Source organism: Peromyscus leucopus, chromosome 9 (genome assembly GCF_004664715.2).
Source record: "Peromyscus leucopus breed LL Stock chromosome 9, UCI_PerLeu_2.1, whole genome shotgun sequence".
NCBI classification, from domain to species: domain Eukaryota; kingdom Metazoa; phylum Chordata; class Mammalia; order Rodentia; family Cricetidae; genus Peromyscus; species Peromyscus leucopus.
In genome coordinates this window covers 91,594,814-91,613,901 of record NC_051070.1, presented here as the reverse complement: position 1 = coordinate 91,613,901, position 19,088 = coordinate 91,594,814, and the positions used below count along the sequence as shown (strand labels likewise).

The window sequence follows — 19,088 nt, the reverse complement described above, 5'->3', positions numbered from 1 at the left end:
ATATGGCTGTAAATTAACGAGAAATTGAATAATGATCATGGTCAGTTATGAATGATATTGTTATCCAATTCACTACAGCTTATTAGTTTTCAGCAGAGTCCACACATTATGGTTATTTCTAGTGGAATTGGTAAGTTTTAATATTTTTTAAAGCATTATCACATTTTTTATCTAGCATGGATGAGGGGGTATCCTGGCATGGATGTAGGCATCGGAAGAGAGCTTGCAGGAGTCAGCTCTCTCCTTCCATCATGAGTCCGGGGCTCAAACTCAGGTCATCAAGCTTGGTGATGAGCACCTCCATCTGCTGATCCATCTTTATGTCTAGCCTGTGATTGACAAATTTTAAAACTGGGAAGAAAATTCACAATCTGATCAAATATCATTTTGATTATGTGGTTGTATATATGAATTTAAAATATCAATTGTTTTGCTGTTCAATATACATTTTAAGTAATTAGGCTGTGCTCCAAGAAAAGGAGCCTCTCTGAGACCCAGATACTATGCAATGAAAATGAAACTTTATTGTATTAACTACTCTTTGTCAAATATCCACTCAATTTTGGGAAACAGACTTTTGGATTACTCTCCAACAAGAAGAAACGGCCAAAAGCAAAGCTGCAATTGACTTCCCAGAAAGCGCTTGACATTAGACAGATGAGTCTCCCTTAAGGATCTCATTCATAGATTTGTAATGACTCCTCTTACCTTCATGATTACAATAACTCCTGCTTCTCTCTTAATGCTTCCAGCTCAGGAATAGACATATGGATGGAAACAAAACTTTTCCCAGTGACTTCACCTTCGTGGGGCTCTTTACTCACAACAAATCCTCAGGATTCCTTTTCAGTGTTATCTGTGCCACATTCTTCATGGCCATAATGGCTAATGGAGTCATGATCTTTCTCATTCACATAGATCCTCACCTCCACACCCCCATGTATTTCCTCCTCAGCCACCTCTCCTTCATCGACATGATGTATATCTCCACTATTGTGCCTAAGATACTGATTGATTACCTTGTGGGCAAAGGGACCATCTCCTTTGCTGCCTGTACAGCGCAGTACTTTCTCTACATGGGCTTTGTAGGGGCTGAGTTCTTCCTGCTGGGACTTATGGCCTATGACCGATACGTGGCCATCTGCAACCCACTCCGTTATCCTGTCCTCATGAGTCGGAGGGTCTGCTGGTTTATTTTGACCAGCTCTTGGTTTGGTGGTGCTTTGGACAGTTTTCTCCTCACTCCCATCACCATGAGTCTCCCGTTCTGTGCATCCCACAAGATCAACCACTTTTTCTGCGAGGCTCCCACGATGCTGAGGCTGGCCTGTGGTGACAAAGCCGTATATGAAATGGTGATGTACATCTGCTGTGTTGTGATGCTGTTGGTCCCCTTCTCTGTGGTGATCACATCCTATGCACGGATACTTGTCACAGTACATCAGATAAAGTCAGAAGAAGGGAGGAAGAAGGCTTTTGCCACTTGCTCATCACATGTGATTGTCGTGACTTTATTTTATGGGGCTGCTTTGTACACCTATATGCTTCCCCAATCCTACCACACCCCACTCAAAGATAAAATCTTCTCAGCCTTTTACACTATCCTCACCCCCTTACTAAATCCTGTTATTTACAGTCTGAGGAACAGAGATGTGGCAGGTGCTTTGAAGAGAGTGATAGCAAGACATAGAGGGACTTGCAGTGTGGAGAGGAAATAATTACAAGAAGCTAAAATTCCTGTGCCTATCTGGGATAAATCATGGATAATGTGGATATGCTACAGTGATTTCAAAAGCCAGTTCCATAAAATAATGCATCATCAGTGTTTACATCAAAGATAAGGAGCTGTGACCACATTTCACTCGTAAATGATGCTAACTTCACATCAGTATCACTTATTTTCAACTCTTTTGTTTCCATTGGCTTTAATTCACTCTTAGGAATTTTTTTTTTTTCTTGGTTTTTCGAGACAGGGTTTCTCTGTGTAGCTTTGCGCCTTTCCTGGAACTCGCATTGTAGACCAGGCTGGCCTTGAACTCACAGAGATCTGCCTGCCTCTGCCTCCCGAGTGCTGGGATTAAAGGCGTGCGCCACCACCACCTGGCTTAGGAAAGTTCTTATTGAAATTTATGTACATAGAGGTCCAAAAGTGTGTGGTTAATGTTACATATCAACCATCAGTGACCTTATAAGAACCTGTGAACTTAAAGGCATTGTTTAAACTATTCAATGATATATTTTATGAAACTCTTATGAATGTCAAAATTTAAAGGACAATAACACATTACTATAAATCTCCACAGGGCATACCTACAGATACTCAACAATAGAATTTATAAAATCCAGACATTCCTTTCTGGAATAGCAATCGAAAAAATTCTCCTTTATCTAAGCTTGAAGGTGGAAAAAAGGAACCATATTAATATAGCAATTCAAAGACCAAGTTATCACAGAGCAAGTGTCCTATTGTATTTCCTGCTCATTATATTGGGGTATGTAGCAACATATAGTTGAGAAAGAAGTAGCTCATGCAAGAGAAAATTCGACAAGTCTACAAACGTCCCAGGTTCTTTTCCAAATCATTGTGATTCAGTGTAGATGTTAGAGATCAGAGGGACAATGCCATCTTCTTTCCGCATCCAGAAAAAGGCTGTTTTCTTCTCCACAGGCTTTTTCACTGGATACATATAAGGAGGAAAAAGGTTAACTCAGCTTTGTATTTGTAAGTCACAACTAGAAAATCCCTTTTGGAGATAATCTAATATCATTTCTGTTTTAGGAAATTAAAAACTGGTAAAAATATTTAGAGTGGACACAGTCATAAAAACCACACACACCCCTTCTTGGACCGACTCTGTGTGGTACAGTGCCAGGCTTCGTACCTCTGCCTATTGGACAAAATCCAAGCTGTGTCTAGTGATGTCCCACTACTCTGATAATAGTGTGTAGATTGAACAGAGCCAGACTCTTGTTGTACTGAAATGTTGCTGTGTATTAGACACAAAATAGTCAAACTGAGTGGTCTTCTCAGAGTTCTCAAACTGAGCAATTTTCTCAGAGTTCTGTGCTGGGCTACCAGCTGACTCAGGAGAAAGACCCAGTCCTGTTTGCCTGTGCAGTTTACCACCTTTAAGAAGAGAAGCAGCCTCTCTGAGACTCCATCGGGAGAATTTTGTGTACTTTAAACATGTGAGGCTAGCTCAGAACATACCATATGTTGGAATGCAAAGTTGACTAGCCATTATGGAAGTCAGAATGGAGGTTTCTCAAAAAACAAAAACAAAAACAAAAAAAACAGGAGATGTACTATATGACCCATCTATACTCTGTTGGGTGAACACCCACTTGCTGGTGTAATACTTGTATACTAGTTTATTGTGGCACTGTTCACAGCAGTTAAGCTACAGAGCCACCCAGCATCCACAACAGAGGAACGGATGAGAAAAACATGACATACACACACAATGGGGTTTTTTGTTTGTTTGTTTGTTTTTTGTTTTGTTTTGTTTTGTTTTTTTACTCACTAAGAAGAATGACATTGTATTGGTTTTGGGAAAATGGGTGCAACCTGAGATAACCATACTAAGTGAACCAAAGGCAGTCATAGAAAAAGAAATATATGCTTTTCTCATTTTCTCATTTGTAGTTTCTAGATTATTTACTGATACATAAAATCATATGCATGCATACACATACACACATATGTAAAAATTGCCACTGGAATGTGATTTCCAATCTAGGAAATGACATTCGAAAGGCCTAATAAATGAGGAAGGATTGAGGGGACTAATGCATGATAGCTGTGTATCCATTTCTAGTATATGCTTTTATTAGGTAGGGTTTCCCCCCAATGAAGTGTGTGTGTGTGTGTGTGTGTGTGTGTGTGTGTGTGTGTGTGTGTGTGTGTTATTATATAAAGAGAGGTCATTAACTGGCTTTGGTTATTGGGGCTGATAGCCCAAAGTAACAGAAAATTATTTTAAAAATAGATGATTCAGGCTGGTTTTCCTCCCTCTCCTCTTAGGCATTGGCCTCTTTGCCAAGGGCCACATATTGTTGGGGGCTGTTTCATAGGTATCTCAAGGAATTAGCTCTGCTAAAAGACACCAAAAATAAAAACTAGGAACTACAGGATTGTCTGTCTTTACAGCTACTTCTGCTGTGGGACTATCAGTGGGGACCATTACAAGAACTAGCGGGACTCCCACTAGTGCAGAAGGCAATGACCGTGAACAATGCCACTCTGGGGAGTAAGATCACCATATCCAGCCCCCACTTTACAGCACCAGGAGAAAATCAGTATACAAGATGGAGCCAGTCCAGATATGCACAGGAGATGTAACTTCTTCCCAGGGCTACCCCAAGTAGAGACCAGTATCTATATAAAAGCTAAGCCAGTTTTTCTAGAAACTATGCAAGTCTAATATTATATTTTAGCTAATAAGTCACTAGAAGCTTTTGTCAAATAATTGTAGAAGTTTATGGACTAGGGTGGACCTGGACATGACAAAAGTTTGTTCATAAAACCAGGCTTGGGCTTATGAGTATTTAGTTGAAGACCGTGTAGCTAGTATTTATTGAACATGAAAAGTAATAAGAAAAAGATGAAGTAAATTTTAGCTTCCCACATTGGAGATATGGTGGTATAATAATTGGTAATCCATGTTCTAAATTAGCTTCTATACTGGTTGCTAATGCACTGTCTTTGTACAGAGGGGAGATAAGTGGTTTGTTTTAAGAGAATAAAACATTCTACCCCAAATGTTTCTTGTCATATTTCAAGTTTTTCAGATGCTGCAGACCTCTGAGGACAGAAATGGCTCTGAACAACTGTCTTTTCATAATAAGAAATTCACATCTGCATTAGTACAGCAAATAAAGACTGTTGTCTCTTACCTGGTATCACCACCTCCTCTCCTGTATAGCAAGGGTATGCCATGGCCACACTGACATTACGAGAGGGCTGCTACCTGGACATCTATCTGCACAGTGACAACTCTTTCTTACTGTACACATTCTCCCCAGACCTCCATCACCCATCTTCTTCATCCAGAGACTTGGGGCATCCCTTTGCTCAAATCTGCATGGAGTTAAATGACCATTTCACCTGTCCTTAGGTTTCACAGTCCCAGGTCTCCGTCTTGTAATAGAGCATGCATACTTTTTTTTTAACTCTTGTCTATTGTCAGTTTATTTCATGAACCAAAAGTTTTTAATCCTCAAAGAAAAAATAGTTCATGTAAAACATAAATGCCCTGCAGTGTATTTCTGTGAGATCTGCAGGTCCCTTCTTACCAGAGCAAACAGCCTATTGAACCAAGGCTGTTAGAGAGAATTGTCTTTTCTAATTGAGATGACTAGTTGGTTATTTGTCTTTGTGGTACTTCATCCTCCATTGTAAGTCTCAACCCCTAAAAGTTCTCTCAAAGGACTATGTAGTTTAAGTGGTTATCGCTGTGAGAAACTAAATGGAATTTTAGATTAGCCCATTTCTCCTCTCGGTCATCATGCAAGAACTTTCACTCCTTTGTAGACCCCTGTGAGGATCTGACATGTCAGGCACTTACTCCTCTGTGAGCCTTTTGGCTGTGTCTGAATGAGACTTATTTCAGTGTCTAGGATGGTGAAAATCTTAGGATTTTGTGCTCCTAGTAAAAAGAAATTAGTGAAATGTGTAATTTGTATTCATAGAAGAATCACTCAAGAATGGAGAAAGAGTATTTAAGGATGTTATATATGTGTTTGCAGCCTTTTACTAAGTATCTCCCTCATGCTGACCCCTAATAACTAGGGGAGAATGGAAGGATTGTAACCTGGCAATGACATAAGAATGCAGAACTCTAGAACACCAACCCAATGTAAGACGAAGCAGAGAGCAAACCAAAGATATCAAATGCTTAATTGGCTCTAGGGCCTTAGCATTTAACCAGACTGTAACTTCTTGGAGATCTTCTTATTCCCCTGAAGGACTGTGTTAATTCACATTACCTACTGCAAGATATATTTCCAATTGATTTTATGGTTGTATGCACAGGAAATCTATATTTCTCACTCACATATTCCCATGATAAGTATCAAGAGCCTGACTGTAGCATGAATTTTAACAGTTCTTATTAATAAAATCAAACCCAGGGCCAGTTATTGGGGTGAAATGCTGGTTGGCAGAGAGACAGAACAAGCCACAGCTAACCTCACCTCGCTAGATCCTTAGCTTGTCTTGTTTCCTCAGACTGGAAGCCTCTGTGTCCTCATATCCGAATGGCTCTCAGCTGAACTGTGCTGCTAGAAGCCTGGAAGCTTAACCAGCCAAATACTTCTAGTTTCTGGTCCTCATGCCTTATATACTTTTCTGCTTTCTACCACCACTCCCTGGGATTAAGGGCTTGCTTTCTGGGATTAAAGGCATGATGAATCATTATGCCTGTCAGTATCCTTGAACACATGGATTTCTGCCTCTGGAATGCTAGGATTAAAGGTGTGTGCTACCACTGCCTATCCTGTATGATTAATATTGTGGCTGCTCTGTCTCTGACCACAGATAAGATTATTAGCATGCACAATATTTGGGGGAATACGACACCACACCTGACATTGTCAATAGGTGTTTACATGTGAATCCTTTCTCTCTCCTTTCATGTATATTCCTTCCAACACACATGTGAACACACCTCCAGATAACATATAGGGTTGTTTTCGTCTTGACTCATCACTATTGGTGGTCAAGGGAAACCATAATGGAGAAAATGTAGATCAGGTGTTGAAGACTCTACATAAGATTAAAATCATTTTATAGTGTTCTTGTAGAGTTTTTTAATGCTTAGTTTTAAGTTATAATTTTTCTAAGATCATAAATAATTGAGTATGAACCTCCTTTTCAATTTGGGGGAAAATATTCTTGTTTGTTTAGAAGTTTTCTCAAGATGCCAAATCCTTGCCACTTAGGACCAATGGGACAGTACTCCTTTCTGTCCAGGAGTCTTGGTCCCCCCATTCCTCTGAGATTGACCAACTCTCATAGAAGAGAGCCAATAATGGCTCAAAGAGGAATATTTCTGATGACCTTACTCAGGGCAGTATGATAAGGAATGTTCTCTGTGTTGTCTCATGAAACTTTATGCATCAACATTGACCTGTAGGTTGCAGGATATACAGCACATCGTCCAACTTTACCCAGCTTCTGAATTCCTCTCTTCAAGGTGCTTGGTTTCACTAACTATAAGATAAAATAATTCAAGCTCCAATCGTTTTTAATTTTTTTAAAGATTTATTTATTTTTATTTTACATTTATGTGCTGTTGGTTGTTTTTTGGCTCTTTTCTCTTTTGGGGGGCCCACCACCCAGCTCCCAAATAAGTATACATGAAGGCCTATTCTTAATTATGAATGCCTGGACTTAGTATAGCTTGTTGCTAGCCAGCTTTCCTTAACTTAACCTATCTGTCTTTTGTCTCTGGGCTTTTCCTGTTCTCTTATTTTTATAAATCTTACTCTTACTCCATGTCTCGCTGTGTAGCTGGGTGGCTGGTCTCTAATGTCCTCCTCCTTCTCTGGTTCTTTCTTCCTTTTCCCATACTTCTCCTTCTAGTTATCGTCTCTGCCTGCCAGCCCCACCTATTTCTCTCTCCTTCCTCACTATTGACCATTCAGTTCTTTACTAGATCATCAGGTGTTTTATACAGGCACAGTAACACAGCTTCACAGAGTTAAACAAATGCAGCATAAACAAAAGTCACACACCTTAAAATAATATTCTACAACATTTCCCCCATTTTGTCTAAATAAAAAGAAAGATTTTTAACATTAACATAGTATAACTACATACAACAAAAACAGTTATCAAATAAGAAATAATTTACAATATTCAATCCATTTACATTTAGCAAATTCAGAGAAAGCACTCTACCATCCATCCATCTTAGTGACTCCAAAGATTTATACATAATCTACTTTCTATCATAACTAAGGAAAACTATAATTATAACTATCTTGTCTTCATATCTTTCAAAGACACAGAAGGATGTAATATTATATTATCTAACAACAGAGACATTTGGTTGCCTGGACAGTCACCCAAAGTTCCTCTGCAATGTTGGGGCATCCATCTTCAGCCTATAGGCCTAGAGTATCTGGCAGATTTTTCTATGAAGCAGAAAATTTGGACTGTTCTGCATTGTTTTGGCAAAGTTCATCAGTCACTTTCCTTTGTGTCCTGCAGAATGTCTGGTAGTAGTTACTTCTGTGAAGTATAAACCCTGAAAGACCATCCTGCCCTGTTCTGGCAAAGTTCAGTGGTCATTTTCCTGTGGGTCCTGCATGTCCAGTCTGCACAGCATGCAGTCAAGCAGTCAAGACAAAAGCAGTTTCTTTGCCAAGTGGCTAGCCTTGCCACAAAGAAAGCAAATTCCAATAGGGGTTCTTCAATGCCCATCATCTCTGAAGCAAATTGGTACTGCCAGGAACAGATGTGTCACATTATAATGAAAAGCCCTAAATTAGCAAAACATTTTAAATGCCATATTGTGTAGGTCTTTGAAGTGCTTGAAAACTATTTACTATGTAAAATATATCTCTTTATGATCTTGAAAGCACACCTAATGTATCTACGAATTTGATCCTCATAAATGACTAACTACTAACCTATGCTTCTTGATTGTCCTGTATAGTTTATAATAATAGCTTTCAAAAACTAGAACTTTATCTTCCATTTTTAAATGAGCTGATTAGGTATAATACCTTAACCAAGAGTAGAAACATATATACACTATGTTACAACAAAAATAACCTTGAATTTGTATCAATATACAACAATTCTTTAAACAAGAGTAAAAACATATATACAGTGTAAAAAAAACTTTAAATTTGTATCAATATACTATATCCACCTAAATGATAACAAACATCCATAAACCCATCAAATAACCAAAAACCACCTACACCCCCCAACTTTTGGGAATGTGGGTGTAGTTTTCTCTAAAGTGCTTCCTGCTGTCTGTGGATGAAGTATCTTTAGGGTCTCAGAGAGAAAATTTTGAGATAATGACCAAGTCCTGGGAAGACCAGCAGTAACCTTTGCTGACAGATATCACCTGTCAAGTTTCAGGAGGTCTTGCCTGATCAAACCTGATTCATATTAACCCTGAAGGAATCCACAGCCTCTCATCTCCTGTGGGAACAAAACTATAAAGCATTTTTTATTTCCTTTTGGACTTTTTAAAAGCTAAAGCATTCCTAAAGTATATAGGCTGATTTATTTCAACAGTCCCTCTTTCAATTCCAGGTCTCTTTGCAGCTGTCCTTTGCTTTTCAATAATCAAAAAATTCAAAATCAACACAATAACATACAAGATGCAGACTCCCTGTATATTTCCCATCTTATATGGTTTTCTTCTTTTATTTTAGTTTTACTCTTTCTTTAAAGGCTTTATTTTTGAACTATGTATTTCTTTCTATGACTGTTTATGCCAATATTCTTTACATCTTAAGCCTATGCACATTGTAAAACACACTGGAACCTGTTTAGAGATTTTTTTCCATCTTGACTTCTTTTACTGCATATCTTTTAGCCTTTTTGACCATGTGAGCAAACCTTTAAACTGGTTTAAAGTCTATGCCTGGATCCTCTATAGACAGCTCTCAGCTGGCTCTGCCTGCTTCTCAGGTCATGAATATCAAGTGTGAAACTTGAAGCCGGTCAGAGGTTTGTCTGACCAGGAACTTCATTCAACATTCCTAGAGTACTAGAATGTCAATGCTTGCACTGTAGCAGGCAACTTTTCTGAGTTTTTTTTCCCTACTTAACATACTGTCTTCTCAAGGGCTTGTGAGCAGGCAGAAACTCTTAAAGAAGAGTTTTTTTTCCTAAGTGTTTTCAGTCACTATGTAAATTTTGAGCACCATGTTAGGCACCCAAATGTTGGTTGGTTTTGCTCTTTTGGAGGGCCTGCCACCCAAATCCCAAATAAATACGCATGGAGGCTTAGTTTTAATTATAAATGCCCAGCCTTAGCTTAGCTTATTGCTAGCCAGCTTTCCTTAACTTAACCTATCTGTCTTTTGTCTCTGGGCTTTTCCTGCTCTTACTTCTATAAATCTTATTCTTACTCCATGACTTGCTGTGTAGCTGGGTGGCTGGTCTCTGTCTATCCTGTCTGCCTGCCAGCCACACCTATTTCTCTCTCCTTCCTCACTATTGACCATTCAGTTCTTTACTAGATCATCAGGTCTTTTACATCGGCAAAGTAACACAGCTTCATAGAGTTAAACAAATGCAGCATAAACAAAAGTAATACACCTTAGACTAATATTCTAAAGCACTTTGGGTGTTTTGACTGCATGTTTGTCAATGCACCATGTACATGCTGTGCCCAAACAGGCCAGAAGAGGGAATTAGATCCCCAGAACTGGTGTTATAGTGCTGGGAACTGGACCCTGTTCCTTTAGAAGTGCATTAAGTTCTGTTAATCATTGAGCCTTCTCTCCAGCTCCTCAAGTTCCAATATAAAGATTACCAAAGGTACTATATTATTTAATTTGGGGTAATAATTCCTTATAAGTCACTTGATATCCATCTTTATATGTCAGGGAAAGGAGGTATCTGTATGTTTTCCACGGGGGTTCCACTTTCCCTTTATCATTGGTATTGGGGAAATGAATATTTTTTTACTATGATGTATCCATTACATTTTAGTGAATTTTATATTACTATTGTGTATGTGTGTGCATGAACGTGTACATGCATGCATGTGTGTGCCTGTGTGAGAGAGGGAGGCAGGAGAGATCTATTTGCTCTCATCATTCTCTGGATGCAGAAAAAGAGAGTAGAAATGACTGCACCCATGCCTGTGTAGTCCTAAGTTAAAGAGCCAGGATAGGAACGGAAACACATGGCCCCAGTAATAAGGTTATCCATTACTCAGCTTTTATCAGACATCATTAATTACTCTCCGAAGGTATCCCATGATTTCTATAAACACTTAAGCTTCTTTGAGCCTATATAAACCCTATAGACTATCTGCAGTGTAAGATAGTGGCAGTGACCCATAAATCAAGAATGGAATCACTATACTAAGATAATGGATTTTATTACAATCATTATCTGGAAAGCACATGGAAAGCCCTGATGCTTTTGGACAGGTCACATATTCTGAAAGTTGGTACACACTACTTAGGATACCCGGTGAATCTCTGCCAATACTATGACCCTCCTAAGCACATGCCCCAACGCTTGTAAAAAAAAAAGGGGAGGGGATATCCCTTCATGGTTTTTGAAAATTATTAAATATACATTTATCATAGAAAGTGATGCATTTCATAGTGACATTTTTGTTTATGTACATCAATTACCACATTTTGACCATAGTCACTCTGTTAACTCTTTCCAAGTCCACTGTCCCTCTCTCTCTGGTCCTCTTGTTTTTCCAAAGTCTCCCTCTTTGATTTTTATGCCAACATCGTTCTCTAAAATAAGAATAGTAACTTAATTTCCTTTTTAATGTTTAATATTGTGTCCATTATAGGTAATTATGTCCATATAGGTAATGTTTACTTCAGAGGAAGAGAATCTTACCAACTGATACTTGATTCAAAAGGGAATATAGAATTGTCAGACATGGGTTAATGATTGTATGCTGAGGTGACCTGGTAAGGTTTATGTCATATATCTAGATAAATATCCAGTAGTCCAGTATAATTCTCAGTGACAAATCTTTCTTTCTTTCTTTCTTTCTTTCTTTCTTTCTTTCTTTCTTTCTTTCTTTCTTTCTTCCTTCCTTCCTTCCTTCCTTCCTTCCTTCCTTCCTTTCTTTCTTTCTTTCTTTCTTTCTTTCTTTCTTTCTTTCTTTCTTTCGACAGGGTTTCTCTGTGTAGCTTTGGCATCTTTCCTGAAACTCACTCTGTAGCCCAAGCTGACCTTGAACTCACAAAGATCTGCCTGCCTCTGCCTCCCAAGTGCTGGGATTAAAGGTATGCACCACCACCGCCTGGCTGATAATTTTTTTATTAGTGTATACTTATATTGCTGGATGTGGCAGCACATGCCTTTAATTCCAGCATTTGGAAAGTGGAGGCAAGTGGATCTCTGTGAGCATGAGGCCAGTCTGATCTACACGGTGAGTTCCAGCTAGGGCTATGTGGAGAGACCTGCCAGGGACCAGCCTCAGCAGTTTCAGGGGGTCTGAAAGGATGGGATACCTGGAAGGCACAATAACAACTCAGAGATAATGTTCGTGCAAGCTGACAGGGCACTTCGGGCTTCTGCAGTTGCTAAGTTTCCTTTGCTTCCCTGGCTCCTCTTAGGGTCTCTTAGTTTCTCTTAGCTTCTCTTAGCTTTTGCTACAGCTTCTTTAGCTTCTGCTTTTGCCCTGGTGACCTCAGTTTCTTATTGTCATAAGCAAGAGGGAACAGAAAGGAAAGGGGAAATCACCCAATACAAAATATTCTCATGATTCCAAAGGTTATTCTTAGAAAATCTCCAATATATTCTTCATCATCTTTTACTAAACACAGGAACTATCCTAGACTTAACACCAAAGCAAGCATAATCTATTTTTATTATTAGTGATTATACAATCTTTTGAGCACTTGACCCAAAAGCTAGAAACATGCAATTTTGAAAAAAAAAAAAAGGTAAAAATAAGAACAATAGTCGGGCTGGAGAGATGGTTCAGTGGTTAAGAGCACAGACTGCTCTTCCAGAGGTCCTGAGTTCAATTCCCAGCAACCACATGGTGGCTCACAACCATCTGTAATGAGATCTGGTGCCTTCTTCTGTCCTGCAGTCATACATGCTGTATACATAATAAATAAATAAATAAATAAATAAATAAATAAATAAATAAATAAATAAATAAATCTTTAAAAAAAAGAACCATGGTCAGTGTACCAGACAGTCATTTCCTTCTCACACAGCCTGCTCCGACCTCAAGACCCCTGTAGCCACCTAAGTTCCTCCTCAGCCCTCTGCAAACACCAAGCCCCATGACTGGTGGGCCACAATGACCTCAGACAAGAATCTGTCCCTGCAAATCAGCAACTTCTGTCCTTCTATATCCAACAATTCCAAGGAACATTGATCTAATTTTTAGAGCTTCTGTGAAAGTAAGCTCACCTTTCTTGGCAGCTCTTTTCAACCTAGGAACCCAGTAAAACTTACAGCAATCTCTCCATCAATTGTCACATTATCTCCACACCCCTTCAGGAGGAATAAAAGATATCTGAATTAAAGTTGCCATCTCCCTTTCTTGGAAGAGGCCACTATTTTCCTCCTATTGTAGGTTCCAACACTTTAGTTTGACATCCCATCTGTATGTTACTCCACCCACAGTCTTCAGCCAATACCCTTTAGGGTCTCAAGTTTTACACAATGTCCTTGAAATATCCTCGGAAACTGAATTATTCGTCATGGCCAATTTAAGTCCAGTGTGTTGATACACATCATACCATGTGCTGTAGTTGACCACACATTCGGTACAGTTTATCCAAGCCTGAAAAGCTTCCCCAGGCTGCAGGTTCTTTTCCATGAACTGCATAACTGCCTCAACCCCAGTCTGAGTGAGAGATGCTGGAGGTAGACCAAGCAGAGTTCTCTAGAGAACACCACTGGACTATGCTACACTTTTCCCACAGCATCTCTGTATAATTTCTGTGAAATTTACTTCATTCCTTTCCTGCATCACAGAAATCACCATTGATCTAGGAACACAGGACATGAAGATCAGATAGAAGAAAAAGACTAGCATTACAAGAAGTATTTATATGGAGGAGGGCATGACATGTGCACACCATAAAGCATGACCTTGGGACATGTAGGCATTTCTGCCTTGGCCCTCTAGAGGCATGCTAAGCAGAACATCTGGAGGGGATCAAATGGAGGGCAGGTGGTCCACAATATTGGGTCCCCTTTTCTCCAATCTCTGCTGGCAGCATGTCAGTCATCTTATATGCCATCGCCAGCAGAGACCCTGTCTCAAAAAATAATTATTATTATATCATTTTCCGCTCCCTCTTTCCTTCCAATACCTCTAATGACCCTCCAAATGCTTCCTCTCAAATTCATGGACAATTTTTCTTTTTTTTTCTTTCTTTTTTTAATATATATATATATATATATATATATATATATATATATTATTTTACAATACCATTCAGTTCTACATATCAGCCATGTGTTCCCCTATTCTCCCCCCTCCCCCCCCCCCCCCTTACCCCCAGCCTACCCTCCATTCCCACCTCCTCCAGGATAAGTCCTCCCCTGAGGACTGCGATCAACCTGGTAGACTCAGTCCAGGCAGGTCCAGTCCCTTCCTCGCAGACTGAGCCAAGTGTCCCTGCATAAGTTTCAGGTTTCAAACAGCCAACTCATGCAATGAGCACAGGACTTGGTCCCACTGCCTAGTTGCCTCCCAAACTGATCAAGCCAATCAACTGTCTCAGCTGGGGGCCCCTCAGCCTTTGGTTCATAGTTCATGTGTTCCATTCATTTGGCTATTTTTTTTCAATAATTGAGTAAAACTGAAATTTATTATAAGCCACAGTCATCCTAGGGACCTCCATGCTATATATATAGCCTCTATGGTTCTATGGGTTGTGGTCTGATTGTTCTTTATTTTATATCTAGAATCCACCTATGAGTGAGTACATACCATAACTGTCTTTCTGGGTTTGGGTTACCTCACTCAGGATGATTTTTTCTAGTTCCATCCATTTGCCTGCAAATTTCATGCTTTCATTGTTTTTCTCTGCTGAGTAGTACTCCATTGTGTATATGTACCACATTTTTTTCATCCATTCGTCCATTGATGGGCATCTAGGTTGTTTCCAGGTTCTGGCTATTACAAATAGTGCTGCTATGAACATAGCTGAGCATGTATCTTTATGGTATGAATCAGCATTCCTTGGGTATATGCCAAAGAGTGGGATGGCTGGGTCTTGAGGTAGTTCGATTCCTAATTTTCTGAGAAACCGAGATACTGATTTCCACAGTGGTTGTACAAGTTTACATTCCCACCAACAATGGAGCACTGTTCCCTTTGCTCCACATCCTCTCCAACATTGGTTGTCATTGGTGTTTTTGATCGTAGCCATTCTAACAAGTGTAAGGTGGTATCTCAGAGTCGTTTTGATCTGCATTTCTCTGATGATTAAGGATGTTGAGCATTTCTTTAAATGTCTTTCAGCCATTTGTAGTTCTTGTTTTGTGAATTCTCTGTTTAGCTCTTTAACCCATTTTTTAATTGGACTGTTCAGTACTTTGATGTCTAGTTTCTTGAGTTCTTTATATATTGTGGAGATCAATCCTCTGTCAGATGTGGGGTTGGTAAAGATCTTTTCCCAATCTGTTGGCTGTCTTTTTGTCTTATTGACTGTGTCTTTTGCCCTGCAAAAGCTTCTCAGTTTCGAGAGGTCCCATTTATTAATTGTTGTGCTCAGGGTCTGTGCTGTTGGTGTTTTATTTAGGAAATGGTCTCCGGTGCCAATGCGTTCAAGAGTGCTTCCTATTTTCTTTATTGTTGTTACATATTTATTATATTGTGGAATGACTCAGCCCTAACAGGCCTGAGGGCCAGCCAGCCCAAACCAGTAGTGAGAGCATCCACATAACATACTTCCTGAGAGCCAACCTGGGTCTGCTTTGAATCAAAGAATTAAGCCCTGTTATTTATCATATATTCAGTCACATTCCAAACTACCAGGAATCTTAGTCAAGGGGAATGAGATAACTGATATCATCATTTTAACAGTGGCTGTAGATTTATTAGAACAAGCTAGAGCACTACACAAGCAATTTCATTTGTCACCACAGAGCCTGCACAAATTGCTCCCAGAATTGCCAATTTCTCAATGCAAACATCTATCTAGGACCTGAGCTGCTTGTACACCACTTGCCCCCTTAGGGCCCCTCCAAAGAGAAGGGGTAAATCCCTGTGGCTTACTGCCCAATGTTATATGGCAAATGGATTTTACTCTTTATGCACCCTTTGGCAATTTAAGATATGTACATGTAATAGTACATACCTGCTTGGACATTGTATATGTCTTGACCTTGCCTGAAGAGAAGGCTGCTAATGTTTTTAAGGCACCCAAGTCAGCAATGCTAGTCATGGGAGGGCCTTGAGCCATTAAGGCTGACAATGGCCCTGCTTACGTGTCACAGTAGTTTAATGATTTTGTGAGTTCATGGAAAATGTCCCATACCATGGGAATTCCATATAATCCACAGGGACAGGCTATTGTAGAGAGAAATAATAGACCCCTTAAAGAGCTCTTGACAAAAATAATTTCCTCAGAAGCCAAGAGAGATTCCAACCTGGCTCTGGTGGAAGTCCTTTTTCATATTAATTTCCTCAGTTTTGGTGACAAGGGATTAAGCCCTGCTTACAAACTTTGGGCTTACCTGCCTTAGGAGACACTATTGCCCATGGCACATTGGAGGGATCTCATCACCCTTCAGTGGCAACCCCCTGCTCCCTTATTAACCTGTGGGCAAGGGTATGTTTGTATTTTTCCTCAGACTACCACTACACTGATACCCTCCAGAGATCCATGTGTCCAGCAAAGGACCAAGAGACTTTGGCCAAAGAAGACGTTTCAGAGGGGTAATGTATGCTATTTTAACCCTTTATAGTGTTATTTGCCCTGCTACTGTGGCATTACTATGGGGCTTGTTATTACTGGTATGTAACTCTAGATATCAAGCAATTTGCTTCACCCCCTAAAAGATGCTAATGCATCATCAGAAAGACTTGGCACAATGCATATAAGGGATCTTGGTCAGATAAGTTCCTTAATTACTCCATATTACTTTGGGAAGAAATACATCAACTAAATATGACTAGGGTCCCACCCATGTCCTTGGAGATTGAAATTTTGATTAATGTCTGGAATAATATTAAAAGACTCTTTGATCCCTCCCAGAAGATCCTCACATATGTCTTGCATGTCAGAATTGTACCTTTAATCCTCCTCTTGTTCAAATGTCTTCTACAACAGGTTCACCAACAGAAGGTGGCCACAAAGGCAACCCTACAGGTTTTATTGGCTTTCATACACCCAGAACAAAGTCCTCCTAGAGAGGTAATGTATACATGGCTCACTGAGATACAGAAGGCTACAGCCTAAAGCCCTCCACCCAGACAGCTCTTCAGGATTGACACTGGAGAGGGCTAGTAGTCAAAGACAGGTAAAAAAAAAAAAACTTGTTTGGCAGGCCAACCTAAGGCAGACACAGTCCATTATGCTGAGCTCACTTGAGGTGGGGTCAACAAGGTTAGGGCAATGCACTCTAACTCCCACTGAGCATGTCCCATAAAATAATAAAAACGGCGTGGGTATGTAGGATTACTCAGCCCTAACAAGCCTGAGGGCCAGCCAGCACAAACTGGTAATGAGAGCATGCGCATAACCTTGGTCTGCCTGAGAGCCTTGACAACAATATCCCAGTGCTTGTGGGAGATGACCTGGGCCAATGAGGGGAAGTCATATCACATCAATAGATGCCTATGCAACAGACCCCTCCCTGGTCAAGGTGGAGGGTATATAAGGCTTGCCCCTTCTGGAATAAATTGAGCTTGTTGTTCATGACCTGACTCCTGGTGTCTGTGTCATTGATGCCATACCTTCTCCCCTAGGGGAGCCATTAGGACACAGCAACATTATATATGCTAATAAATACAATTTGCTTAGTCAATTTAGTGTTGCTTTTATGTAAATGTTTTCAGGCTGACCATTAGTGTTGATTCACATGCGCAAATACATGAACACATGCATGCATATGCGCATACTAACAGCTTATAGCTCTTCATCTAGGGGTAGGGCCCTATAAGATTTGCCACTTCTACATCAACTTATCTGTTGGTACTAATGTTGCTCAGGTTTTGTTTAGGCAGCCATATTGTTGATGTTTCATAAGACAGTGCCCCTGTCTTTATAGGAGATGTAATCTTGAAGAAGACTTCCTGGTCCTCTGCCTCTTACAGTCTTAGTACCCCCTCTTCCACAGTATTCACTGAGCTTTAAATATGTATGTTATATAGTAGGTGTATCAAGCCAGGATGAGCATCCCATGGTCAGTTGTTCTCTGCATTTTGACCATTTGTGGTTTCTTGTAATTGTCTCTGTGTGCTGCAAAGAGAAACTTCTTTGGTGAGGGGGTAAGAGGATAAGGGTAAATGTTTGCAATGTAGTTAGGAATCATGCTTGTCTAGTAAAGTGCCAGATGTAAGTTCTCCTCTAAGATATATGACCTCGCTAGCCATAGGTTTTTGACTAGATTTCCAGTATAAGACATGGTTTTCTTCCTGCTGAACAATTGGACAGTTGTAGATGACCACAAAGATGCCATTAGGACACCTTTAAAGATATCTTGCTATGGTTCATAGGCATTCACTTTCCCAGTATCTGCCATCACCCAGATCATATGCTCACATCTGAAGATTTGGAGCCAGGACCCACAGATGAGAGAGAACACGTGGCATTTGTCTTTCTGGGTCTGGGTTAACTCATTCAATTATAATATTTTCTAGTTCCATCCATTTACCTGAAAATGTCATGATTTCATTTTTCTTTATTGCTAAATAGTAGCCCACTGGGTATATGTACACATGTTCATTATCCATTCACCAGTTAGAGGACATCTAGGCTGTTTTCATGTCCTAGTTATTATGAACCGCGCAGCAATGAACACAGCTGAGAGAGTGTGCCTGTGGAGTGGTATGCCCAGGCTTTTGTACACATGCCAAAATTGGAGTGTTACAGCTGGTTCATACAGTAGATTTGCTTTTAGCTTTTTGAGACTTCTCCACACTGATTCCCAAAGTAGCTGAACCAGTTTGGATTCCCACCAAACAATGGTTGAGGGGTCCTCATTCTGCACATCCTCTCCAGCATTTGTTGTCATTTGTTTTGCTGAACTTAGTAATTTTGTCCAGGGTGAAGTGAAATCTCAAAGTAGTTTTAATTTGTATTTTCCTAATTTCTAAGGATGATGAACACTTTCTGATATATTTCTTAGCCATTTTTATTTGTGTTGTTGAGAACTCTTTGTTAAGATCCATAACCCATTATTTATTTAGTTATTCTTTTCTCATATGTTA

General features: G+C 39.8%; 1 protein-coding gene across 2 annotated transcripts; it reads left to right on the top strand.

Annotated features, from left to right (window-relative positions):
* The first annotated feature begins 767 nt into the window (after positions 1-767).
* LOC114710380 (olfactory receptor 2T6-like) lies at positions 768-6,150 on the top strand. 2 transcript variants are annotated; one of them, XM_028894511.1, is made up of 2 exons: positions 768-1,673; positions 6,139-6,150. In XM_028894511.1, the coding sequence occupies exons 1-2, from the start codon at positions 768-770 to the stop codon at positions 6,148-6,150; spliced, it is 918 nt and encodes a 305-aa protein (XP_028750344.1). The 2 variants fall into 2 exon arrangements, with proteins under 2 accessions (XP_028750344.1, XP_028750343.1); XM_028894510.1 differs by lacking the exon at positions 6,139-6,150 and having other exon boundaries at positions 768-1,718.
* Positions 6,151-19,088: the final 12,938 nt, after the last annotated feature.